The 27,883-nt window shown below is 49.3% G+C and overlaps 1 protein-coding gene and 1 non-coding gene across 6 annotated transcripts in view; one reads left to right on the top strand and one right to left on the bottom strand.

Moving 5' to 3' along the window:
* Nucleotides 1-15,242: 15,242 nt before the first annotated feature.
* MRPL14 (mitochondrial ribosomal protein L14) overlaps nucleotides 15,243-27,883 on the bottom strand; it is a 13,335-nt gene continuing 694 nt past the window's right edge. For 2 of the 5 annotated variants that reach the window (XM_055571315.1, XM_055571314.1), the window contains exons 2-3: nucleotides 17,822-17,913; nucleotides 15,243-15,738 (exon numbers count right to left, since the gene is read on the bottom strand). In XM_055571315.1, coding sequence (XP_055427290.1) covers nucleotides 15,372-15,738; nucleotides 17,822-17,892 — 438 coding nt within the window. In that variant the 5' untranslated portion in view covers nucleotides 17,893-17,913 and the 3' untranslated portion in view covers nucleotides 15,243-15,371. Of the gene's footprint in view, nucleotides 15,739-17,821; nucleotides 17,914-20,469; nucleotides 20,948-22,398; nucleotides 22,511-26,346; nucleotides 26,450-27,883 lie in introns of all 5 variants that reach the window. The other 3 variants (XM_055571311.1, XM_055571313.1, XM_055571312.1) reach the window with 3 other exon arrangements.
* TRNAA-UGC (transfer RNA alanine (anticodon UGC)) lies at nucleotides 23,851-23,923 on the top strand. Its single transcript has one exon. It is a non-coding gene; the product is annotated as a tRNA-Ala (tRNA).

Below are 27,883 nucleotides of genomic sequence, written 5' to 3'. Positions count from 1 at the left end.
CCGAGGATGTCCTGAGGTCCTGTGCCCACTAGGTGGCGTGATGCGCACAGAAATGCAGTTTGATCGCTGGGCTGCCCCCTCACCTGCAGAGGAGCTGAATTCTCACAGCCACCGGTGTTTTTCTCACTTTTATCCCCATTCTTCACCACCTCCTGCCCCTCATAGCCAACCATTTTCATGTGTTCTTGGGAAAACCTCAGCCTGTATTTTCTAGTTTCATATTTAATACACCATATATTCTGTTACTCAGCACCATATTTTTTAAACCCCACTCATGTTGCAATGGTGGGTGCCCTCCACATGTATTTACCCACTCTGATGGTGATAGGCACCCACATCCCCTTCAACACCCCTCAACAATTCTGTACGAGCTCCCTTACCCGTGTCCCCTGTGGCCTTGCCAGAGAATCTAGGGAGCAGAATTGCTGGGTCACAGGGCATGCGTTGACAATTAAGTGCACACCTCCAGCCAGCTCTCAACTCACCCAGTTCTTGGAAGGTTCCTGGGGAAAGTCTGTGGCCTCATGGGACCATGTGGCCTGGCACCCTCCCTGTGGGCTGGCCCAAATTCTCCTCCTGGGCCTCAGGGCAGTTGGAGGGCTGCTGGAGGGTGGCCTCTGTCAGGAGCACCTTGCAGAATTTCCTGTCGGTCCAATGGTTAGGATGCTGCTTTCACCGCCAAGGCCCAGGTTCAGTCCCTGGTCGGGGAACCAAAACCCCACAAGCCATATGGTACGGCCAAAAACCAGAACAAAACAAGCAAACAAAAGAGCACCTTGTGATTATAAGACCTTACGTCCTGCTGCCTCTCCCATGGCCTGCTCTACTTATCTCCACCCAGCCTCACCAAGGCCAGGCTGGTCCATGACATGTCCCTGTTCCTGTCTTCAGGAGTCTCTCTGGTTCTAAGACCCATTCTTTCCTACTCCCCCCTGCCACTGAACTACCCCAGTTTTCTGCATTTTCCTCAAGGTCTCTGCATCAGCCCGTCCCTCCCATGTGGTCAGTTCTGTGCTACATGTCCATGGGCAACTTACTTAGATTCTCTGTATTCTCTTATGTAGATTCTCATATTGTCTGTAATATGGAGATAGTAACATCACTACTCATAATCAGCACATAGACATGATCCCTCCTGGCTGCTGCACTCAGCTCCCTCTCTGACTCACTGATGCCCTGCTTCTCACACATTCAAGTAGCTATAACTCCTCCTCCTGCAGGAAGTCACCTCTGATTGAACCAGATATGCTCCTGAAGCCCTTAACCCAACTGTCACCTAGTAAGAACTCAAATATTTGGGGAGCTAAAATTTAAAATAACAATAATGGCTGTGATTCATTGTGCACCGACTATGTGCTAAGAGTTCTTTATCCTACTTCATCTTCACCAGAGCCCTGGAAGGCAGATTTTATCATCCACATCTCACAGAAGAAATTGGAGACTTAAAGTGACTTGCCCAAGGTCACAGGCAGGTAATTGTCAAGGTCAGGGCTGGAATATAGGATTGTCTGACACAAATGTTTTCTCCCTACCCTACCCCACATCCTTCAGAATCCCTTCTCCCCATTATCCTTCCCGTATATACCCTGTGGGTGTGCTGCATTTGAAAACTAGTTTTCGCATGTATAATATCACATAAGAAATGAATCGCCAGTCCAGGTTCGATGCAGGATACTGGCTGCTTGGGGCTGGTGCACTGGGATGACCCAGAGGGATGGTATGGGGAGGGAGGTGGGAGGGGGTTCAGGATTGGGAACACATGTACACCCGTGGTGGATTCATGCTGATGTATGGCAAAACCAATACAATATTGTAAAGTAATTAGCCTCCAATTAAAATAAATAAATTTAAATTTAAAAAATATATTAACTAGCATTCAAAAAAAGAAAAAAAAGAAGATTAGTTTTCGGTATACACATAATTTAGGGATAGACTCAGAGAAGGCAATGGCACCCCACTTCAGTACTCCAGCCTGGAAAATCCCATGGACGGAGGAGCCTGGTAGGCTGCAGTCCATGGGGTCACGAAGAGTCAGACACAACTGAGCGACTTCACTTTCACTTTTCACTTTCATGCATCGGAGAAGGAAATGGCAATCCACTCCAGTGTTCTTGCCTGGAGAATCCCAGGGACAGGGGAGCCTGGTGGGCTGCCATCTATGGGGTTGCACAGAGTCAGACATGACTGAAGTGACTTAGCAGCAGCAGCAGGGATACAGTCTCCTTATAAAAATGTTAAAGCAGTTCAGACAGAGCTGTGTCACCTGGAACCAAGATCTTCCACTCTGCCCAAAGAATCCCACTACAAACAGCATCCTGTATATCATTCAAGCCCATTTTCCATGCATTTTCAGGCATCCTTCTGCATGTGTAGGGCATAGATAATATTGCTGAGTGTTTTGGTTTGATTTTCCACACATGATGTGTGCACTGTGTATCAATCTTCAACGTGCTTTTCCCCACTCAACGATATGTCTTGGGGAGCTGCGCCTGCTTAGAGCCTTGCCATCTTTCCTTGGAACTGCCATGTGCTATTCCAGAGCAAAGATAGACTGCTTCCAGAACTGCCCTCTACATGTTGTTAACAGTTCTCATGATTAAATGGAAGACTGAGGGGCTTCCCTCGTGGTCCAGTGGCGAAGACTGCAAACTCCCAAGGCAGGGGCCCGGGTTCAATCTCTGGTCAGGGAACTAGATCTCACATGCTGCAACTAAGTGTACACCTGCTGTTCAAGGTTCCACAAGCCACAGGGAAGATCAAAGGTACTGCATGCCACAACCAAGACCCAGGGCAGCCAAGTAAAGAAAATAAAATAAAATAATAAAAATGAGGTTGAAATGCCCACCCTCACACAGCCATCCATCCCTGTGTGCTATGATGTGCCCTGTGAAGGGTGTGGACAGTCGCCACTTCTAACACGTGTCATAGGAGTTCTCAACTGGGAGCCACTGAAGGCTTTGGGGAGCCTCAAACCCCTGAAATCTCACCTAGAGTTATCTATGTGTGTGGACTATCTGGGGAGAGGGTGCCCAGAAAACCTCACCGGTTTTCACGTTTCCAAAGGGCCTTATAAAAGCTGAAAGTGCTGTCCCATGCTACCTTCTGTGCCTTTGCCTAATACCGTGTGATGAGCTCACACGGACAGGGTGGGCGGCATAAAGCATATTCCTTCCCAGAGGTTGTGCCAACAAGGATTCCACCTAGTGCTGAGATGACCTTTCAAGTCAGATCTAGGTCAAAAGTCTGGCTCCAACTCTCATTGTGGGCAACTAAGTAATATCTGAGCCTCAGTTTCCACTTTACAAAGTCAGATGACTAATACCTGCTTGGTGGGGTTGTTGTGAAGACAGAATAAAATCACCTGTGCCACCCCTCCTGCCTGCCCTGGGGCCTCAGCCATCAGTTCCCCCACCCTCCCTTCTAACAGCATCATGGAGACTGAACACCCCAGTTCCTGGTCTTGGCACCTTAGACAGGTACCAGTTACCCCTCCAATTTGAGCTTCAGTTCCTGCATCTGTAGCACAGGGTGAAACCCAGTAAGATTACTGGAGCCTGACTCCTAGGGTGCTGGGAAGTCAAGTTGCCAGTGCACGAACTGATTGGAAGCGGGCTGCTGGGCAGAGAGTGGTCCTCAAAGTGCTCACTGTCGCTCTGGCCCCTGAGCACACCCCCAGCATCTGAAGGGCACGAAGGCACCACTGAACGATCACTGGGTGATCAGGGATGCAGAGACCAGGGGATGGCACCAAGTGATGGCTTGCTGTCCCCGAGTCATCTTTCAGTCTAAGTCAGATGAACCCCTAAATCCTTCCCTCCTGGGGTCTTCCCCCAGAGCCCCACCTTGCCCCCAGGCAGTTTTGTGCCGCTCTGCTATGAGGGGTGGGAATCAACTTCCTGAAGCCTGGGCATCCTTGGAGGCCCACACACGTGGGTCTTCTCCTGCTGTTAAGGTGACCTCCTGGTACTCACCTTGCTAACATCTTCTTACCAAAGACCTGGCACAGCAAGGGGAGAACCCATATGTCTGCAAAGAGGTGCTTGGGTCTCTCCAACCTAAAGAACTCCTTGGGAAGCAGCTGTGACTCAGGGAACTCAGCTTGATGCTCTGTGATGACCTAGACAGGTAGGATGGGGGCAGGGGTGGGTGCAGGAGAGAGGGCATATAACACACTTAAGGCTGATTCACGTTGTACAGCAGAAGCTAATACAATATTGTTGAGCAATTATCCTCCAAATAAAAACAAATAAATAAACAAAAAGCTCCTTGGGGGCGCCCTCTAGTTATAGCCCACCTCTCCTCTTGAAGAAGTTCCCTTGCCCTGTTCCTCACCTCCCACCCCACTGGCTTTGCCTGGGTGTTCCAACGAGGGATGGGTTTGGAGAAGCAGAGACAGCCTTTCCTCGGGTGTAGGAGGGGGCTGGTGGGGGGTGGGGAAGGACCCACCCTCTCTGTCTGGGAACCCATTCAGGACTGGGTGCCAAGGACTGCACCGTGAGACAGGGCACTGCCAAGGAGCCCGCAGGCAGCTGGACAAATGCAATGAAAGGCAGAGACCCGTTTCCTCCTTTCCTCGGCCAGCGTAGCCCCCGGGGGCCACAACGGACAGGAAACTGCAGATAGCTGGCCTCCAGCGGGAAGAGCTGCCCTTGGCCAGCTGGAGGGAGCTGGCCTAGGAGGTTACTGGAAGTGACTGCCAGTGTCCGCAGAGCTCATGCAGCTGGCGCTTCCGGAAGACAATTTTAATAGCTGAGCGAGGGCACGTAACCAAAAAATATTTCCACCAGAGTCAGTGCCGCAGAAAGAGCAGGAGCTATGAGATCAGATGCACTGACTTCAAACCCTAGCCCACACCTGACCCCCTCTCCCCTGACCCTTCTCAGCTAGGTTTTCTCAGCCATGTCTCAGGCACAGTGACCACAGTGTCACTGTGAGGACTGCTTGGGATAGAATCTGTCAATTGCCTGGCACAAATTGGCACCAAGTAAGCCCCTAATACATTGCTTTCTTAATACATTGGGGTCTCTGCTCCTGTTACCGTGTGCTAGAGACCCCAGGCCTCTAGATGGGGTGATGGATGAAGAGATGGAGTGTGTATGCCAAGAGCTGCCTCTGCAGGGGGAGTGGCTGGACACTGACAGGAGCGTGTAGCAGCGTGCCTAGCCTGGGTTGGGGCCCTGGGATGGGACGGGGGTGAAAGGCCACTGTGCTATAAGAGAATAGGCAGCACTTTGTGAACACTATCAATAAAACTGGACAGGGAACAGAGCGACAAACCCCAAAGTGACCCCAAAGTTGTGAGTTTGTAAGGTAGGAAGGTTACTGCTAGGACAGTCATGGGGAATGAGTGGGGTTGCAAAGCTCTGGGAAAAGTGACTCACCAAGGTAACCCATGGAGAAGGAAATGGCAACCCACTCCATTATTCTTGCCTGGAGAACCCTATGGACAGAGGAGCCTGGTGCAGCCTACATGTAGTCCATGGGGTCACAAAGAGTCAGACATGACTTACTGACTAAACAAAAGTGACCCAACCTTCGGGCAACCCCACAAGCAGCTGACCTTGACCCCCCAGCCCAGAGTTGTCTCGTGTGGACCGAGTCCCTCCATCTGCACTCTGTGAGCCAAAGGACCCAGTGCTCTGATGGCCTTGACTTGCTGCTCTATTATCTCAACCGTTTAACAAGCTGCAGCCTTCTAGATTCTCCATCAGCTGCTCTACCGCTAGGGCTTAATCAGGGCAATGGGCCAATAAACAGAAATCAAGTGCAGAGTTGCAGGAGTTCTATGTGGGTTTCATTCCTACAAATCTACACTGCTATTTAGGAACCAATGTTTCACGACAATTCCCATTCACCTGCCTGAAGTTATGGCTGCCCTCTGAACCCTGTAGAAACCGCAGCCTCATAAACTGCTTCGTAACTATCTTTATTGTTTTCTAAATGTTGGAAGATATTTAAAATTTGTGTGTGTGTGATTGAAAGCAAATTTAGGAATATGCTATATTCGGAAAAGAAAGAAAACAAATTCCAGTTAAGGGTTCCTTGTTCATGCCTGGTTAATCCTGGTAGGATATATCCAAGTTACAACCAAAAGTCACGTTTCATTATGGGTTTTCTCCAGAAAAGCACACATAGATTCTTTGGACGCAAACATGAACTCCAGCTTAACAGGGTTATCAGTCCAGACTTGGCATGGAAAGATAGCCTTTGAGCAGGAATCGCTGGGCATCCAGCCAGTGTGGGCGAAGTCCACTGGGGAAGGATCTCCATGCAGATATGCAATGCTGTGGGCTTCCCAGGTGGCACTAGTAGTAAAGGACCTGTTTGATCCCTGGGTCAGGAAGAAACCCTGGAGGAGGGCATGGCAACCCACGCCAGTATTCCTGCCTGGGAAATTCCTTGGACAGAGGAGCCTGGCGGGCCACAGTCCACAGGGTCGCAAACTGCCAGACACAACTGAAGCGACTTAGCATGCATGCATGCAACCCTGTCCAGCACCAGTCCCTGGAAATATATCATAAATGTCAATGTCTGCCGACTCCTATACTAGACACCTGTACTGACTCCTAAATTGAGAATCCAAATTTTAACCTTTGAGCTCTCAATATTTTTTGTGTGCATTTACGGAGCACCAGAGAGACAGCCACAAACAAGACAGATGCTGTTTCTGAGCCCAGGGAGTCGGGGAGGGGGAGGGGTATCAGTTACAAAGAGGTGTGACGGCACTGTGCTGGGGTCGGGGGATTGGTACCAGGCATTGCAGAGGCCCCGTAGAGTAATAAGGGATGCTGGGCTCAACTCTGCTGTGCACTTACTCCATGTATAAAATAGGGACCTCAGCCCCGCCTGTCACCCAGCATCATCATTGAGGCTGCAGGAAGCCTTCGCAGTAGGCACGAGGTGAGATCACAAAGGTAGAGACATCTGTACAGCAAAAGGACTGCAGAAGCAGAGGTTTGCCCTCAGTGAAGTTCAGAGATCACCCTGACCCCAGTGAGGAAGCTCCTGGCTATCCAGGGGGAGGAGGAGAGGGCCGCGAGGGGGCCTCTGAAGCCCTGAGACCCAGTGAGTATATGAAGGGTCGGAGGGGAGGTTTCAGACCACAGCAACACAAACCTGCTTCCTTCTGATCCCATCACCACTGCACACCATGCCTCAGGAAATATCACGGTCACTGGGGAACCCCAATCCTCCAAGCTTCTCAGAAGCAATGCGGCTTCCTACCCCTGCGGGCTGGGTACCGTAAGGCCCCAGGCAAATGTATTTTTCAGCAAGTTCATCATGTCTCTAAACTCCGTGGTGAAAGAAAGTATTCAGTGATGCTGTGAGGTGAAAAGAACTGGACTGGGCCCCAGAAAACCCAAGCTCCGATTGAATCTGCTGCTTTCCTCCGTGAAATGCAGGGGGCTCCTCAGCCCCGAGATTGACAGAGTCATAGTGAAATGCTCAAACCACATGGGTGGGAGTTCCCCCACTTCTGTTTGGAAATGAACTCAGGCCACATCTGGGTTAGCTGCGACGTGTCCTTGGTGAGAGAGGTACCCTACGCCTTCCCCAAAACAAACTACACATCAACCAGCAGTGACGCTTAGGAAACACAAAGCTCTCCTCTCCTTTAAATACTCACCACCAACTTGAACACAGAGAATCTATTAGTTTGACATTTACTGCACATCTACTCTGTGCCAGGTGTTGGAAATACAGAGTTAAGAGAAATACTATAGCAGGACTTTCCTGGTGGTCCACTAGTTAAGAATCCACCTTGCAATGCAGGGGATGTGGGTTCAATTCCTGGTCAGGGAACTAAGATCCCACATGCCAAGGCAAGATCTTATCTATGACACAACTAACTCCCAATGCAGCCAAATAAATATTTTTTAAAAAGAGGAAGAACAAGATCAGGATTGAAAGAGACACGTGTACCCCAACGTTCATCTCAGCACTGTTTACAACAGGTAGGACATGGAAGCAACCTAGATGTCCATTGGCAGACGAATGGATAAGAAAGTTGTGGTACATATACACAATGGAGTATTACTCGGCCATTAAAAAGAATGCATTTGAATCAGTTCTAATGAGGTGAATGAAACTAGAGCCTATTATACAGAGTGAAGTAAGTCAGCAAGAAAAGCACCAATACAGTATATTAATGCATATATGATGGTAACAACCCTATACACGAGACAGCAAAAGAGACACAAAGAACAGACTTTTGGACTCTTTGGGAGAAGGCGAGGGTGGGATGATTTGACAGAGTAGCACCAAAACATGAATATCACCATATGTGAAGTAGATGACTGGTCCAAGTTCGATGCATGAAACAGGGCACTCAAAGCCGGTGCACTGGGGCAGCCCAGAGGGGTGGGATGGGGAGGGAGGTGGGAGGGGGGTTCGGGATGGGGGACACATGTACACCCATGGCTGATTCATGTGAATGTATGGCAAAAACCACCACAATATTGTAAAGTAATCATCCTCCGATTTAAATTAATTATTAAAAAAAAATTTTTTTTTAAAGAGGAAGAACAAAAGAAATACTATAGCCATATTCATATAGAATACAACCGGAGCCCTGGCCCAAGGGCAGGGAGGGAGGTGGGACCGGCCAGGCTAGCAGCTGGCATGTGGGCAGCTGTGAGTGGACTTGGTGGCCACAGCTCCTGCTGCCAGGACCATCCCATCCCCATGGGCCAGCAGAGAGCCACAGCTCAGGGCCAGCCAGGGTCCCAGCTAACGCCAACACATTTGGAACACAGGTTTGGTGTTCATCAGAATTGTGTGTGTGTGGGAGAGGGTATCTCCAAGTCCTTCTGTTCTGCCATCTTGATTCCTCCTCCCAAAATTTTTTCAAAGTAGTTATTTATTTTTGGCTGTGTTGCATCATGGTTGCGGCACGTGGGCTCTCTGTCATGGCACACAGGCTTCTCTCTAGTTGTGGCGCCAGGGCTCCAGAGCACGTGGGCTCAGTAGCTGTAGCGAGAGGGCTTAGTTACCCAAGGCCTGTGGGATCTTAGTTCCTGAACCAGGGATCAAACCTGTGTCCCACTGCATTGGAAGGCCGATTCTTAACCACTGGACCACCAAGGAAGTCCCTAGACTTCAGTTTTTTTTTTTAAGTCATTCCTTTTTATCTCTTTTATCCCTAGCATTTTTGAAAACGTGAAAAAATAGTAGAATCGACATATACTCCTCATTTAGATATGTTGATTGGTAATTTCTTTCAGATATCATGACACTGATATCAGATATCATGATTCAGATATCTTGAAGCACCGACATTGCTTCAGTATCAGACTTTTTAAAACCATAAATACATCTTATAAATAAAGGGAATGGGTAAGACTAAAATCAATTTTTATGTGTAACAAAAGAAAAAATACACGTAAGTGGGCTATCACTCTGCAAGCAGTTACCTACTAAAAAGCAATTTAATTCATTACAAAGGGAAGCCTATGGGACAGCAGATCTGCAGCAAACACTGTTCAAATAAATGGATAACCATGTAAGTAATTTTTTTTAATTTTTATTACAGTATAGTTGCTTTACAATGTTATACTACACAGAAAAGTGAATCAGTATATATATATACACATATATATATATCAGTATATATACACTGTGCTGTGCTTAGTCGCTCAGTTGTGTCCAACTCTCTGTGACCCGTGGACTGTCGCCCACGAGGCTCCTCTGTCCATGGGGATTCTCCAGGCAAGAATACCGCAATGAGTTGCCATGCCCTCCTCCAGAGGGTCTTCCTGACCCAGGGATCAAACCCAGGTCTCCCACATTACAGGTGGATTCTTTACCATCTGAGCCACCAGAGAAGCCTAAGAATATTGGACTGGGTAGCCTGTCCCTTCTCCAGGGGATCTTCCTGACCCAGGAATCAAACCAAGGTCTCCTGCTTTGCAGGTGGATTCTTTACCAGCTGAGCTACCAGGGAAGCATATATATATATATGCCCTGGTATATATATACATATATATATGTGTGTGTATATATATCCCCCCTCTTTTTTAGATTTCCTTCCCATTTAGGTCACCATAGAGCACTGAGCAGAGTTCCCTGTGCTGTAAAGTAGGTTCTCAACAGTTAACTATTTTATACACAGCAGTGTGCACATGTCCATCTTAATCTCCCCATTCCTCCCACTTCCCCCTTCTCCCCTTGGTATCCATTTGTGTCTATGTACCACAACTTTACCCTCCACATCTGTGTCTTGTTCCAATTTTAGTATATGTGCTGCAAAGCGAGCACCCATGCAAGGAATTCTTAATCATTTGTCTATTGTGGGGACCCTGCCTGGAGAAACAAAATTCGCAGAGAACTCTAAAATCTCATTTCAAGCAAGGGTATCATTCTTCTTCATGAGCAAACCTTTAACCAGAACCGGCAGCAAACCAATGAGTCAATGTAAGTGGGTAAGGACAGTGCCAGTACGGCACATGGACCCGGGCCAGCTGGGCGGGGCACAGGGTGGGCCTGTGGGGCTGGGCAGCACCGCCCAGTCCCAGCCTGGGAAATCCTGGCAGGCCCGGCACAGCATCCCCAGGAAAGGCCAGCACTGGGAGAGAAGGAAGGTCTCTCTCCTCTTCCTCAGGAGAGAGACAGATCAACAAGGAGCCCAGAGCAGGGAGCTGGGAGGGTGGCTCTGATCGCCCGCCCACCAGATCATCAGTCTCAACTGACCGAGAGTTGCCTCTATTTGTCATGTAATTATTTGGCCTAAAATCAACCGCCAATCACAGTTTCATAATACCCAGGGGTATCCCAATTATCCAAGGGCTCTGATGAAATTCTCAAAATAAGTTTAAATCCACTTCCTTTAAAAAAAAAAAAGGGACTTCCCTGGCTGTCCAGGGATTGAGACTCCACGTTTCCAAGACAGGGGGCACAGGTTCAATCCCTGGTCAGGGAGCTAAGACTCCACATGCTGCACGGTGTGGCTAACAAAATAAAAATAAAATTTTAAAAAGCTAGTGGTATGTCTTACGAGATAGCCTGTCATAATATCAAGCAAGTGACAGCTGGTTATCACTGAATCTGACTGGAAACCACTGGCTTTAAGAAATCATAAAGAAACTGGCTTGATGGTAAAAATGGAGAAGCGAACTCATTTTTACTTTGAGCCTAGGAAGTCCAACTAATTTGGGAAATTACTAGCATTTGGCAAAAACAATTCAGCAAATGTCCAAACTACTGAGGGGAACTGACCTGCAGGTGGGAAAGAATAAAATGAAATCCTGAAATTTTTTTTTTTTTGTTAAAAGACTGAATTACAAAATTAGGGGAAGGAAAGAAAAGCAGCTGTTGGGACAGATTTGAATTTCAGTTAAGCATCTGATTCCAGTATCATGCAATTTTCATCAAAAACAAGAATTCTCAGCAGCTGAGAGAGGACATAAGAGGCCAAGAAAGGCAAGAGGAGGATGGAGCAGAGAAGCCAAGGAGGCTGTGATCAGCTGGGGCCCAGCCACGCCCTGGCCCCACCCCTGCAGAGGGGAGGAGGCCGGCCTCTGGCAGGTCCTGCCCACCAGTGCCCCCCCATCCCCCTACTTCACTAAAGCAAGACCGGGCTTGAGGGTTTGAGGGACTGCCTGCCATCCAGGCAGTGATGTGGCCTCACCATCCCTGCTAGAGGTGGTTGGCTTTGGGTTGTTTTTCCAGGAGTGTTCATGGCCACAGGCTGATCCTGCACATTCTTTGGCCAGGTCCCCATCTGCCGCCAAGGGCACACCCTTCCAGGTGGCTGGGGCGAGGGCCATGCCTGGTGACCCCGGAGGCACACCCACCAGTGGAGGAGCCAGCTCCCCGAAGTGGTGACTCGCCCAGTCACTCGGCTAGTTCACCGCACAGGCCCAACTGGAAGCCAGTCTCCCAGCCACAAGCCCCGATGTTCAAGGTCTGTCTGGCGGTGGGGCAGCAGAGGGAGTCAACCCGAGGGTGGAGCCGGAGGCTGCAGCAGACTCGTGGATGAGGTCTATGAACCCCGAGAGATGAGGCTCTTTGACTTGTCAGAGGCAGCTTCTTAAGGGCGGAGGAGGGAAAAAAACAAAAGCAAGTTTATACTCATAGGGAAACATAATCTGTGATTATAAATATTTCATGAGCAAAGAAAGCGGTACGGACTGAGAGACTGGGGTGGGGAGGGTGGACAGCAAATTAGATTCCAGTTTGAAAGTGATAGGGCAGCTGGGATAGAACGCAGCCCAGGCTATTCTGGGCTGTGAGGCGGAGGCCCGGCGTCACGCTCAGTCAGGGAGCGGGCTCTGGCCCCCGGCCCCTGGAAACCACAGCCTTCCCACCGTCAGCACAGAACACCTTGGGAGGCAGTCATGGGGGGGCGGAGGGGGCGGCGAGTGGGCGGCAGGACGGTCATCTGAATGACTTGGGCAAACTTCAACAGCAGGGAGGCGGGCCGGTGCCCTGCGGACCCATGAAAGGATGGACACACATTCTGCTGACTAAGGGCGGGGGGAGAAGTAAGCCCGACCCCAGAAAGCAAGTGCCCTTCCAAGCTAGAGGGCAGCTCTGGTCAAGCTGCCCTGGTCAGAGCAAAGGCGATGCCCGGAGCAGGTGGTGCCAGGCTGAGAAGGACAAGCCCGCCCTTCCTTTCCCTCAGGACAGGGGTCTCTCTCTCCTGCAGCCCTTGGGAAGCAGACCAGAAAGCAGAGGCCTTAAGGGCTTGCCGAGTAGCAGCTGCTGCAGCAGAGACCCTCCCCACTGGGCAAGCAGGCCCCAGTGTGGGGCAGAGACCTCAGCCAGTCTCCCAGCCCCTCCAGAGGGCCGGAGGAAGAGGGCGGTTACTCCTAAAATACCCAGAGGCCCTTGAATCAGGCTTGGTCAGAGGAGCCCTGGCGACCGTGCACACCTCAACCAGGAAGATGGAAACAAAGAACCTCCGCTTCCAAGCAGTCAAGGTGGAGCTGGTGAGGCTCCAAGTGAAGCCACTGAATCTGGGAAGACCAGTCATCGCCTAGACTCACAGCTGGTGAGACTCTGCTCAAGATGGCGAGGACTCCCCAACCACGAAAGACCCACGATGTCACGGGAGGACCCCCTTAGCTGAAGTCGCTGATGGGATCTGCCCTTGAGATCAGCTACTAGTTGCAAGAATCACCATGAGGAATCACGTTACCTTTGAAAGGCAAGTCTTTGTGGAAAACACAGGATGAGGGGCTGCCAAACCTAAGGACCGTGAGGAAATCCAAAAATGCACATCCACATAAATGCTTTCAGGACACACCCAAAGCGCTATTCCAACTGAAGAGACTGTTTACATCCAGCTACCTGCGGGACACCCCTCAGAGGCGCCTCCGTGCGGATCCCCCAAAGTTCCTCCTCCCCCACCCTTGGGCCCCTTCCCGAGCACCCAGTTCAGCGTTCTGCAGGACCAATCCTCCAGCAAAGGGAGCCAGACACCAGGGACCACTGGCCCTTCCCCATAAGCCGAGCGCACCACCACGCCCAGTCAACTGCGCCTACTAAAGGCTTCTGCGCCCCTCCTCCACCCGAGGCCTACAGCACATCATGGTGCATGCGTGCCTCCCCCAGCGCCCCTCCAGTCAGTCCCCCTGTATCTTCCTTCCCACCACCCCAACCCTGCTTGCTAAATACCCTACACCAGTATCCCAGCACCCTCAGGATGCGGCAGACTTCCCAGGCCCAGCCAGCCCTGCCTCTTCCAGCCCCATCCTTCCCCACAGACCCTCCTGCTCACCTGCGGCAGCCACACTGGCTTTTCCTTCGAGTCCCTGGGACTTACCCAGTCCCTTCTGCCACAGGGTTTTTGCACATCCTCTTCCCTCTGTCTGGACCACTGTCCCCTCCTCTCACTAAGCTAATGCCTGTCCACTTATTCTTCCTAAGGTATAAAGTACATACAGTGCACTGAAATACATACTCAGTAATTATTTACAGATGTGTACATTCATGTGACTCCCACCCAGATCTAGATTTAGAACGTCCCCAATACTGTAAGGCTCCCTTGTGACCTTGGCAGTCTATGCTCCTCCCCCACCCCCCCACCCCCGGTGACCGCTGTTCTGACTTCTATCACAACGCCCCTTCGTTCAGAAGGCAGCCAATGCAACCATTCCTCGGGGAAGCTGCCTCCAGTCCCACTGAAAAAGTCTCTCCCCACCATCACAGGCACTTGTTACACGTGGGGACCTGCGCGTGTCTGAGTCGTTAGGTGACCGGGGTCGATCTGCCCAGATCAGGGACCTCCGCTTACCCTCACCTTGCTTCCCAGCACTGGCAGCTGCAGAGCAGCGATGATGGAAAACAGCTGATGCCCATCACGTGCTTACGATCGCCAGGCACTCAGAGGTGCTAACTCACTGAAGTCTGACATCAGCCCCATCAAGCATATACCCTTATTACATGCCCACTTGACAGGCGAGGAAACTGAGGGACTGAAGAGTGAAATAATCTGCCCAAAGGCATTACACGCAAGTGGTGGAGTCAGGAACAGAGCATTGTGTCCTTAATCATCAGGCTATTCTGCCTCTAGAGGCCACTGGAATGTTTAATAACAAGAAGTGCCCAGGACATTTTGAATGAATAAAGGAGTGACTTTATTTTTTATTTTTGAGGCATGCCGTGGGGATGCAGCATCTTAGCTCCTCTGCAATGGGAGTGCAGAGTGACTGTAGAAATGAATGGAAGAGATTCCATGTGAAGGGATGGAAGGAGCCCCGCCCAAACCTCCACAAGGAGACCAGCAAAAAAAATGGGAGATAAACTATCACTGAATCCCCTGCACAGCTCCACCACTAGGTGCTCTGCAAACACCGGGGCTAGCGCAACTTCCTGCGGCCAGGGCGGGCAGCTGTCATCTCTGGGCCCAGAGCAGCAGTGGGGGCCTAGCAGAGGGCAACCTGTGGTGGAGGAAGGAAGGCTGGGCGGGCTCTCCCAGAGCGGGGAGCCCACGGTCTGCTGGAAGAATCGGTCCCCTGCTTCACTCACACTCACCCAGTAATCCAGTCACCTTTACTGAGCACCTCCAGCCCTCTGACGCAGGGAGATGACATTCTGGAAGGCAAGTAAGTAGTCTGCCTGGCTAGAAAGTGAGGCTCTACTGTTTTATCTACAAATTGGCATTCAGCTTGTACTTCAATTTTCCAGCACCTGATAATCCCGGGTGAGCTCACAGGCTACTGAGGGCAAAGACCAACCGTCTCGAGTGGCATCTTTTAGCCGTTCCAGTGTCATTTACCCCACAGCCACAGCCAGAAAGCTCAGGAAGAAACGTACATGGAAGCATTTATTTTCCCACAGGACACCATTCCCGGGCTCCCTCTCAGCAGAGGCGCAGTTCTCAGAACGGCTCCATCCACGAGCCCCTGTGGCCGGCGCCTGGGCTCCGCTCACACGAAGTTCTGAGCGATGGCCAGCACCTTGGAAAACTCGCCTTCCCTCTGGCGGAGGCTGGTGGGGATGGGTGTCTTGATTCGGGTCCCCACCGGGTTCCCATTGTCCTCGATGAGGACCACGTTATTGGAGTCAAACCTGGGGGTCATTGTGGGGCCAGGCATGCGATGCCCCACGATGAGCGCCTTTTTCTTCTGCCCCTTGATGGCCAGCAGGATCCGGTCGCCCACTTTGCCCACGCCGTTCTTGTTATAGACGTGGATGCAGCGAGGAGGGCGATGGTAAGGGGTGTTCCCCAGGGTGCTGTTGTCCACCACACGCACTCGCGTCATCTTCTGAATTGCGCCAAGGCTGCCGGTGGTGCTGGTGGAAGAGGAGGAAAGTCTAAGGCCTGCAGCTCTGCCGGTCAGGGTGCAGCGGCCTCTGCCAGGCCCGGCTTGGCAGTGCGCACATCAGCAGGGCCCTGACACCGGCGGCGTCCTCACTGTTAAGAAGTTCCTTACAGCTTCTGCTGCCGGGTCAGGACCTTGATCTGGGTGGGCTCTAGAGGGAACCCAATATTCTGTTACAGTGAGTGGCATGGCAGCCCTAATTTAAAGCCTCTGGTTTCCAACAGGCCTTGGAGGATTAAGGGAATACCTTACAGGCCAGGCCTTGCCCCTGCCGAGCCTGCAAAACCTGCTTCCCCTGAAAACACTGACTCCCAGATGTCCCATCTGCATGGTGCTGGGAACCATTAGATCCGAGTGGGTATGTCTGCCTAGGGAGTCCCATGACACAGCACAGCAGAAACTGAAAATAAGCTAATAATATTTTAATTTCCCCCCACTAGAAAGAGTACTATTAAAGGCAAATGAGTTACTATTGAGCCAGCTGATGACAGTGGAATTCTAGTTTCCTCTGCCACTAGGACCCTAGTGCTGGTTCTCTGGGGTGACCCGCGGTCCTCTTCTCTCGTTCTACCTGCCTGCCCTGGGCGATGTCACCTATTCCTGTTTTTTCCAACTAGTGAACTCCATCTCCAGCCCCAGGCCTTGCCTAGCTTCCAGTCCTGCGGTTCCACTCCAAGCTCCTCATGTGTTGGTCGGTTCCACAGTGACCTCATCGCCTCCCCCGCAAGCCTCCTCCAGCTGGTGGGCTTTCTGCCGAGACAGCGGCTTCTCCAGAAACTCTAGCTCACGAGCCATAAACCTCTCTCCATCCAACCTCTACTGGCACCACCTCCTGAACACCTCTGACCCTCCCCTCCACCCCATCAACAAATTCCTTCATCCAGCAGCTCACACTTTTACACCAAACCATTATGTTCGTGTCCTAACCAGCTCCCTGCGCACCTCACTCTGCCAACCAAGACCTCTTTTTAGAATATAAAGTGGAGGCCACTCCCTTGCTGGGGACTGTTCAGTGGTTCCCCTTGACTACACTGTCAACAACCTGGTCCTAACGTGCCTGTCTCCTCAGGTCCTCCACCTCCCGCCACTCACACATCTGCTCTGAGCCCCAGGGCCGGGAACCCCCGGAGCTCTCCAAGCCTGCCCAGCCTCATGGCCCTCTCTGGGGGCTGGGACAGGGCCTGCCCTCACTTCCCTTCCAGGAAGGCAGCCTCTGTCCACCTCCTCCCCCTTTCCCCCTCTTCCTCCTCTATTAGCAGCCCCTGTCTTGAGCCTTCCAAAGAACTGCACAAGCCTCTATTATTAAACTGGTCACATTTTTCTTAGAGTTATTTGTTTCCAACTTTGCTCCCATGGCCAACTGTGAGAACTCTGCCAGGGCAGGAAGCAAGTCTTATTCATCTCTCTATGACCAAACCCAGGCACAGGGCTCAGTAAACGCTTGCGGAATGAGTGCACGAACAGGGCCAAAAGGCATGTTTGCCAACAGGAATGCAACCTGCACTCTCTGCCCTGGCTTAGCATCTAAACGGGAAGGGGGAGGCTGCCACACTTTCATCATGCTTGAGTGGTCATAAGCCTGTGATGTAAAAATACATATATTCCATTTTTAAAAGAGTTTTGCCCTCTACTTTTATTCACTTATATATATGTTTTAAACTGAAGTACAATGTTTTAATTTCACATGCACAGCAAAGTTATTCAGTTATACACATAAATACACAGATATTTATTCTTAAAAGAGAAGGTTTTAACGCACTTAGGGAACAACAGGGTCAAGAGACAGCATTCTCACTGGAAGAGTCTGGTAGGCGTGGAGGGTTCATCTTCCTCCAGGTCCATTCCCAGTCCCGCCCCCAACAGCACCATCACCCCTTTACCTACCCCCCCCCCCAACCTGGGCTGCCCAAACCCCAGCTCGATCTATTCCTTTAGTCTCCCCGGACCCCACGCCCACCTCCCTGAGTGTCCACTGCCACTCTAATCACAATACCCAGTCCTGATGGGAGGCTTACTCAAAGACACAGCTTGAAGAACTCATTAGGAAAAGTTACCTGAAACAGCGCTGGCTGAATGCTCTGCTCATGTGGACGCAGGGGCCCCAGAGCCCGCTAGAAAAAGCCATGGGATCCCAAGATGGCAACTCCTGCAGGGCAAGAGAGGGGCAAGGATTTATTTCTACGTCAGTGTCCTCACTCAGAGCCAATAGTTTGGTATATTTGGTTTCTGTTTTGTTTTTTTTGAAAGACTATTGGGGACTTGTGTGGGAGATGGCACTTTGAGCACAAGATCATTAGTCACTAAATATAAATCTTAGTGGTTAAAAGATAGGCAGATGATTAGATGAACTCCAGCAACAGTTTTGCTGATTCATATTCTAACTGGGGTCAGAGGGCTGGAATGGCCCACAGCAGTTCTTGCTGAGGGTAACACAAGAGCACAGTGAGTGCCTTCACCATTACATCACTTCCACGGGCAGGAGGAAAAAAGGAATCCCATGGGACACAGCCAGGCAGGGACCACTTCCCACATCCTCCACAGAGGATGCTGGCCCCTTGTTGACACTCAAGTGCCTCTTGAAATCAGAACTTCCACTCCTCGGAGGAGAGCAGATTACCTGGAGGAACCACCCAGGTTGTTCGCCACCACATCACCTTTCCCTCAAATGTAAGAGCCAGATACCTGGACAGCTCAGGTTTAGCAAAGCAGTGCAAAGGACGCCCTCGCCAAGTCAGTGACCTCGGTCTCTATTTGGATCAGGGAAACTACCTACCCCACACGGCAGCTGCAAGTGGGGCTTGGGAGAACAAGGTGGAGATAAAAGAGTAAACACCAGTCCAACATTGGTGACTCCAGCCTGCAGAGCCTCAAGCCCGAGGCTCCCTGGCACCAAAAACTAGGGCCCATCCCCAGGTTTCCGCAGTGCCCGGGTGTCAGTGAGGGCAATATTTAAGAAAAATCTACAACTGACTGGTAATTCCAGCTGCAAAACATGCCTGTTTTCCACCCAAATGTTTGGCCACTGAGGGCCTCATTCAAGAGCTCTACTGAGAAAGCCTCTACCACTGTATTTACACATAGCTCTACCTTGCCTAAGTTCAAAGCACCTTAGATAAGATTTTATTTAGTAAAGGTGGGGAAAACTCACTATTTACTTTCACAGAAATACCTAAACACTCCAGAAATGCTTATTAACTACGATTTAACCTCAAACCTCAAGCTTATTTGCCAGTGTTTCCTTAAGACAACCCAAGGAAGAGTGGCCCAAATGATCAGAAAATTACATGCAAAAGAAGATGGTCAACTTATAGAACTATTAAAAACTGACACAGAACCAAAGACTACCAGATGATGCCAGCTTTCCCTTCACAGCTCCGTGGCCCTGGACAAGGAACTATCAGCTTCGGCTTCCCCAACTCGGGGTTTCCCCACCAGTAACACCTACTCACAGGGCGGTCGTGAGGTAAACCACACAAAGCATGGAGCCCAATGTCCACGCTCAATACCTATCAGCCCTCTCCATCATCATCGTCATCATATCACATCCGTTTTGAAGATGAGGAAGCTGAGATGAGAGAGAGAGATGGGGACTTGCATTAAGCCCTGTAACTAGCCAAGGGCACAAGCAGAACCAGAAGTGGACCCAGCTTTTGCCCAAGGGTCTTCCCTCCACGCTGGGTGGCCTCACTCTCTGTACAAAGCCCACTTCACAGTGGGGCTCGGGGCGAGGAACAGCTTTGGGGGTCACCTGGTCTTTTTCTGCTGCTTCCTTTAGGAAAATGGATTCGGTAGAGTACTTACACTGTGTCTCAGCACTTTCCATTATCATCTCATTTAAGTTTCCCCAAAACTATGAAATGGGCACTATTATTCACCCTACTTTATACTTGAGGAAATGAGGTCCAGAGAGGTTAGATAATCTGCCCAAGTTGCACAGCCAGGAGCAACAGAAGCTGAAATCTGAATGGCAGTAGTTGGCTTCCTGAACCCACACTCTCTTATTCAGTGGAGTTAACATGGTAACTTCAATTTAAATGTTAGTATTTTTCCAGTCATTAGATCATCTTTGTTCCATCGGGAATACTGTTATCTCAGGCATGTTTTACTCAGCCCCAACCAACTCAGTGCTTGCTGAGTCAACTGAAACGTAGACAAACAGCAGGTGAAACTTATTCACTTTTATCCAATTTAGGTTTTGATGACAATTTGTAGTGTAGGTGGCAAGAAGAGCTCCACACACTGAACAATAATGGAAAATTTGCATTTTTTTAAAAAAAGAGCTCTGAAAAGCAGTCCTTCTGGCCCAGGTTGCCGCTATGTTCAGTCTCAGCCAAGCCTCCCCATCTCACTCTGGGGCCCCTGCTCGCTCTCCTGGGAGAAAAGAGGCTCCTCAGAACCCCCAAGCGAGCCCGGTGGCACCCCCATTCCCTCTCCTGAGGATTGCAACACCCAGCCTCTCCACTCGGCACCATTTCCTCCACGGTACTCATGGGAGTCCAAGTGCAGAGGAGCCTACGGGCTGCCCAGAATTTTCCCTGCCTTGGGAATAACAAACTCTCCCATTCAAGGCACCTCCCAGAAGCCTGTAGGGCGGTCTGTACACAAATTACACCCCGGCCCGCCTCTCTGCGCCTTGCTCAAAGCCACCCCCACCCTCTGGGCTCACCTCTGCCCAACTCAGCAGCCCTGGCTCCAAACACACCTGCTCCGAGTAGCTCTGTATGAGGCTGCAGCGTCCGCTGCCGCCCCTCCTGTGCACCAAGGACATCCGGGCTTCTGTGCCAAGGAACTCCGTGGCGCCAACTTTCATCACCAAACTCAGATGTGGAATACATTTGGATTTTTTTTTTTTTTTTAGATAAGGCTGATATCCCTTAACATTCCAGTTCTTGCTACTCACTATCCAAAACTCAGAGACCACAGAGATCTTGACAACGTGGTATCTGAACTCTCTACAGGAATTCAGGACACACACAGACACACACACACACACACACACACACAGGATTATTTGTACTGCCCTCAAACACAAGAGTAACACATTCCCATCTCCAGGGAGCACCTCCATTTAAGGCCCAATTCAGAGACTTTTCACTAGGTCTTTGGTGGATCTGATAGTGACCTCCAGACCCAAAGGACTTAAAGACATCCAGTGGACAGCAGTAAGCATTCCTACGCACCTGAAAGCATAAAAGAACCAAATATATTTGTATATTAAAAAAAAAAAGCTGTGGTCCCCTCCACAGCCACCCTAGCAAAGGATCCCAGCAGGTCCTCACAGAGTGGGAATGCAATAAATATTTAATGAATAAAATAAATGAGGTAGCCAATAGACAGATTCCCCCACCCATGGCTCCACAAAGGGAAATCTCATCTGTTTATCAGGAACCCACACATCACATGCAAACAGGCTTTAGGAGACCCATGGTGCTAGTCATGGGAGGATGAGCCCATGCTACGTCTAACGGCCCCTGGAATCATCTCCTGGGCCTGGAACCCACACGTCACATGCAAACAGGCTTTAGGAGACCCATGGTGCTAGTCATGGGAGGATGAGCCCATGCTACGTCTAACGGCCCTGGAATCATCTCCTGGGCCTGGAACCCACACGTCACATGCAAACAGGCTTTAGGAGACCCATGGTGCTAGTCGTGGGAGGATGAGCCCATGCTGCGTCTAACGGCCCCTGGAATCATCTCCTGGGCCTGGAACCCACACGTCACATGCAAACAGGCTTTAGGAGACCCATGGTGCTAGTCGTGGGAGGATGAGCCCATGCTGCGCCTAACGGCCCCTGGAGTCATCTCCTGGGCCTGGAACCCACACGTCACATGCAAACAGGCTTTAGGAGACCCATGGTGCTAGTCGTGGGAGGATGAGCCCATGCTGCGCCTAACGGCCCCTGGAATCATCTGCTGGGCCTGGCGCCCTCACTGCTACTGTGGAAAACCCCTCATCCCACCACCGAACAACTGGTTCAGACCAGGGAGGAGTGCTGGAGGCAGTAATTTACTTCACAGCAACTCTGACTGACCTTGATGCTATTTCTTAGGATAAATCCATCCTGTAGACACAGGCCCTGATCCACTTCGGATCAGACTATATATACTGCTCTGTTTCACAAACAACGTTATTCTGAGCCCTGTGTTTGCACAGGAAGCTAACTCCAATGGTATTTCCTCCTCTACACTCTCACTCAGAGGAGGCTAAGTATTTGGAAGACTATGGTGCCAGAGATGGCTTTTCAAGTCGCTTCCTGGTCAGCACGGAGTACTGTCCTCCAGGTTTAGCACATGAATCACAACCGCTGGTGGTGGGGGAATGGGGAGGGCAAGAGGAAGAAGATGAGAGAGATAGAGAGAAATTACTTAATAAAACCCAAGAGTCGTGCTTATTCTCCACCCTGGTTTAAGCTCTCCCTTCAGTTGTGGAGATCAGGGAGGACTGCGGATTTCAGGGACACACAGTGAGTTTTTCACTTGGCTTCACTTCAGGTTAGGGTGGGTCCCACTGGACTCTGTGAGGGCAGGAGTGGTGCCTGCCCTGTCCAGAGCTGCCTGCTCAGGATCTACAACAGTGCTGGGCACACAAATGCAGCTCAGTGAGCATCTGTTAAATGAATACTATTTACCTGCAATTGCAATTCACCGTCCAGGTCTAGAGAGACTCAATATCAGAGAGTTGGTGGTCTTTCCTGTGCCCTTCATTCAGCCTTCCACTGGCTTGGGGGAGCTTCCTAGAAACTGAGAGCTCATTTTTAGCTAATTTTAATACAGACAGACTGAACTAAAAAAGCAGAGGGATGCTTTGTAGAAAGCTAGAAAGTACCATTACTTGAGCTTTGCATGTGTGCGTAATAATTCACTTAAGTCCTGTCCGACTCTTTGCAACCGCATGGATTGTAGCCTACCAGGCTCCTCTGTCCATGGGATTCTCCAGGCAAGAATACTGGAGTGGGTTGCCATGCCCCTCTCCAGGAGATCTTCCTGACCCAGGGATCGAACCAGTGCCTCTTACGTCTCCTTTAATGGCAGGTGGGTTCTTTACCACTAGCGCCACATGGGAAGCCTACGTGAGCTTTAGGATCAGCAAAATATTGTACTTAGTATCACAGATCCATGTACATTTATACATTGTTTCTACCCTGACAATTTCCCTCTTTAGGTCTGGGTTCTAAAGAAGAGGGAAAACCAAGAGCTCAGCACAGTCACAAAGGACAGTTTAAAGGAGATTCTGTTAGTAAGTGGAAGAAGGGAAAAACACTAAGAGAAATTAAATGCAAGGTCTGGCCACAAAACAGACAAACTCTGCCTAGCATAAAGATATAAATGTACTTCTTCATTAAAGCAGGAAAACACTGAGGCCTGGCAGCTTCAACAAATCAAAAAAAAAAAAGGAGAGAGAGAGACCTTCTTGGACCCGTCACCCTGTCATGCAGACAGCTCCTCCCATCTCCTGCAGGTTTCGCCCCAATCATTCTGGACCAAAAAGTACTCTTAATAAGTTGCTTAAATACTCATTACTGTTTTGCTGGGGAAGGAGTCTCTTTCAGTGGTTTTGTGTTTATACACCATCTCACAATTCTCAAAGTATTTTCACACAGATCACTTTCTTGGTTGACTTCATTCCCGAGCACCCAACAGAAACACAAAGACAGATGACAAAGGGCAACCGTTTGGGGAGGGTTGATTACACTAAGGATTTCTGAACAGTTCTGAAGGTTCAAGAGTGCTCTTTTGTAGATGGAGAAATTAAGTCAGAATTGCTAAGTGACTTGTCCTAGGAATGGAGGAAGGGTAGAGAGCTGTCTCTACCACACCCCGCACAATACCTGAGCAGGTAAAGTGCTGCTTTAACCACCAATGAACTTTACAGAAATGAGCGTACCCCACACAGTCCCAAGTACTCTTCCTCCTTTCTCAAAGCTGCCACATCATCTTTTAAAACTCAAAACAGCCATCTTTTCAATAGATATCTGCTCTACACACAGCACAGCCTAGGACCAACTCTCAAGCTGATTCTGATACACCTGCAAAGGTGTGAGTTTTCAGTTTCTACCATCGAGGAGCAAACAGTCAGGATTTCCCTGGTGGTTCAGTGGTTAGGACTCTGCACTTGCACTGCACGGGGCACAGGTTCGATCCCTGGCTGGGGAACTGAGATCCTACATGCCATGCAGCTTAGCCAACAAACTTTTTAAAAAAGAAGCAAACATCCCTCAATAGCTCGATGTGCTGTTTCTACCATGGCTACCAATGAGGACCCCAACTCTCCGTTGTTTTTTTTTCTTTGGGGGAAGTCCTGGATGTTTGCTTCTTGATAGTAGCAACTGTGAAAACTCACACCTTTGCAGGTGTATCAGAATCAGCTTCAGAGTTGGTCCTAGGCTGTGCTGTGTATACAGGAGGTAGCTACTGAAAATAAAGACAACTGTTTTGAATTTTAAAAGATTACGTGGCAGCTTTGAGAGAGGAGAAAGAGTACTTGGACTGTGTGGAGTATGTTCTTTTCCGTGCGGTTGCACAGCCTGTGGGATCTTAGTTCCCCGACCAGGGACTGAGCCCAGGCCCTCAGCAGTGAGAGCTTGGCATCCTAACCCCTGGGCCACCAGGGAATTCTGTCCAGTTCTCAAGCTGACTCACGAAGAAAAAAACATTTCCAGGGTTCTTGTCTCTGTTTATTTACCTTTATGTGTTTATTAACTTGTATATTTCACTTTGTTACAGGAGTATTTAAAATCATGGTTCTTAAAAATATCTGACAGCTCTTGATATTCAAGTTGGTTTTTCAATATGTAAGTTTTAATCTATTCTAGCTTTGATCCCCTGCCATCCCCACCTCACAGGTGTGCAAACACCTGTATTTCCAGAAGTTTAACATTCTTGGTATGGTCAAACCGGGAAAAACTGTACAAGGCAAAGTTAAATTCTACTTAATTACCTCTACTAAGCCAGTGGCAAGGAGCTAGGTTTATGGAGATGTCAGATGGGCAGGCAAAGTTGCGGGGGAGGTGGTTGGGGTGGGATGAAAAGCCCAAAGAAAAGGTATCTCCTCCACCCTCGCCTCCCCTCTTCTCCTGCCAAGTCTATGACCTTGGAATCCACTTCTCCAGGCCTCAGTGACTCTGTCAAGCAGGGGTCATTGGGAAGAGCAAGGAGGCATGGAAATGAAAGTGTTTTAGCTTCACTCACAAAAGGGACTGTTTTCAAGCAGGGGAATCCCTCTCTGGATTCTGACCAGTGAGAACAGCCTCACTTCCCGATTCTCAGGGCAACATTATGGGTATCAAAGATCCCTCAGTCCTGAAAGTGTGTTTCAGCTTAAGGTAGACATAGAAGGGCTTTGCTGGTGGAGCAGTGGATAAGAATCCACCTGTCAATGCAGGAGATACAGGTTCCATCCCCGGTCTGGGAAGATCCCACATGCCTTGGAGCAACTAAGCCCATGAACCATGCCACAACTACTGAGCCTGTGCTCTAGAGCCTGGAAGCCACAGCTACTAAGCCCACGTGCCCCAACTACAGAAGCCTTTGTGCCCTAGAACATGTAATCCGTAACGAGAAGCCACCACCATGAGAAGCTCGCTTACCACAACTAGAGAAAGCCCGTGCAGCAACCAAGATCCAGCACAACCAAATAAATTAGTAACTTTTTTTAAAAGGTAGATATGGAAAAGTGGTCCCTCTTTTCTAATGACATAGATGATTTTTTTTAAGCTTTTGACAAGGAAACTTTCCCATTCTGAGTTGTGTTTCATCGGGGAATAATAGGCTACCTGGCACCTTTTTTTGTTTTAATTAATTATTTATCTGGCTGCATAGTTACCATACACGGAATTAGTTGTTACACATCACACATGATCCTAGTTCCCAGACCAGGGATGAAACCAGTGTCTCATGCATTGCAAGGCAGAGTCTCAACCACTGGACCACCACGGGAGTCCCCTGGCACCTTTCTTAAGAAGAGAGCACATTACTTGACCCAGAGCAACGTTTCTGGGATCTGAATCATAGCCTTCTCACACAGCTGGTTGTCATTGTTAACACATGTGTAAAATTGCACCAGGGTGAGCCACAACCCAGAACAAACCGTCAGCTTCTAAAAAGGAAGATCAATTGTAACCTGATTTCTGAGACCCTCCCAAGCCCCTTCATGGCCTTAAAAACTATTCCAGTAACAATAGGAAAATCCATCTTATGTGGGTCCAGGTGTCATAACACCAAGACAAGAGTGGGGTGAGACAGGCTTCAAAGGACTCTTGCATCATGTAAGATGTTAAATGCTGTGGAGAATCTATAAATAATTATGTTCAGGGCCCAACAGGCTCCCTTCTGAAATATGAATTCCAGGGAAGGTTTGTACCATTCATATTCAGGGGCAATAATAAAACATTTTGGCCGTTGTCCCTTCATGTATTCCACAGTGTACTCAATTCAATTCTCACTTCGGGCTTTCTGAAATGTTTCCTCTTAATATGTGGTGACCCTTAACTAGGCACAGGCAGAAATCGATCAGGAATCTACCACATGTTAACATACCTAACTGCATTATTAAAAAGATAATAATACATGAGAAATACCTTCTAGTGATCCTCAGGGGTCCCCAAACCAGGTAACATGGGCTGCACTTCCACTTTCCAGATACCCATTACAAGCGCTACTCGGCAAGGGATCGCACCAGCTCTACAACCATAAAATCAACACAATATGTAAAAAGCTCCATAGGAAATACATATCCAAGAAGCTCTAAGGGTAAAATGGACAATTCCACACAAGGGAAAAACAACAACACAAAGAGAAGATTCCTTGTCATCCAAACTGCTTGCTGCTGCTAAGTTGCTTCAGTCGTGTCCGACTCTGTGCGATCCCATAGACGGCAGCCCACTAGGCTCCACTGTCCCTGGGATTCTCCAGGCAAGAATACTGGAGTGGGTTGCCATTTCCTTCTCCAATGCATGAAAGTAAAAAGTGAAAGTGAAGTCACTCAGTCGTGTCTGACTCTTAGTGACCCCATGGACTGCAGCATACCAGGCTCCTCCGTCCATGGGATTTTCCAGGCAAGAGTACTGGAGTGGGTTGCCATTGCCTTCTCCAAACTGCTTGCTCCTACCCAAAACAGCTCCCAGAATCCAAGCCTACAAAGACTCCTCCCACCAGGCAGTCTGCCAAACATGGCTTAACCCCATCTCCCTTTCTGTCCTTCCTAAGCAACATTTCCTACTCCAACAAAATCCTCTTTCTTCCACTGTACATAATCCCATGAGTGAAAAGTGAATTTTCCTCTAGCACAGCCTCCCTGAAAAAACCAACCTACCTTGCTCCTTACTACATATCCCTGCTGTCCTGACTGCATCCTCACAAGACAATTTTAAATGACTGAAAAATCAGGTTGATGAAGGCAGGACCACAAACAGGAGAACACAGGAAATCAAAGCGCTTCAAACTTTGGTGACACACAGAAACACATTGTATAACACCTCCTAATATACTCACATACACTTTCACATGTGTATACTTGAAGCAGGTGTCCAGAAACAATATTTACCCTTCCTAAGTACAATGCACTGATATTTTCTATTCTACTTCACTTTTCTTAAATGATGGCCATGATCCACTAAATTGATTTCCAACTAACCAATGGCACAGCTGGAATGGGAATTCAGTTTGAACTGCATGTAAACCTTACCAGTGCCTTCCACAAGCTACTAATGAGCCCTTGAAAAACCCAGCAGAGAGCAGACACACTAACCAACCACAACCAAATAGGCAGTGCCCATTTTCTGTCCAGCAACCCCACAAGTATCTGCCAACTTCCAGCTTTCCCCCAGTAACCCAAAGTGTCTCCATCATATGCTGTTTTATTAACCTCTTTATAAATTCAGCCCATCAATCTCTTAGGGTGGCAAAGTTCATTTACTGTCCACCACGTAAAGCAGTATTTCCCTTCTGTCCGCAAGCTTGTTCTCAAGCTTGAAGAAAGCCTTCCATGAGCCCACAATTAAACGAACAAGTTGGTATTCTGTATGCCTTTGTCATCTATTTTGTGGGTAACATACAGGAGTTATGCACACGCGCAGACACACACACACACACCCCTCTCTCTCTCTCATCTTTCCA

This window comes from Bubalus kerabau, chromosome 3, assembly GCF_029407905.1.
Source record: "Bubalus kerabau isolate K-KA32 ecotype Philippines breed swamp buffalo chromosome 3, PCC_UOA_SB_1v2, whole genome shotgun sequence".
NCBI lineage: Eukaryota > Metazoa > Chordata > Mammalia > Artiodactyla > Bovidae > Bubalus > Bubalus kerabau.
This window is presented reverse-complemented; position numbering and strand designations above follow the sequence as displayed.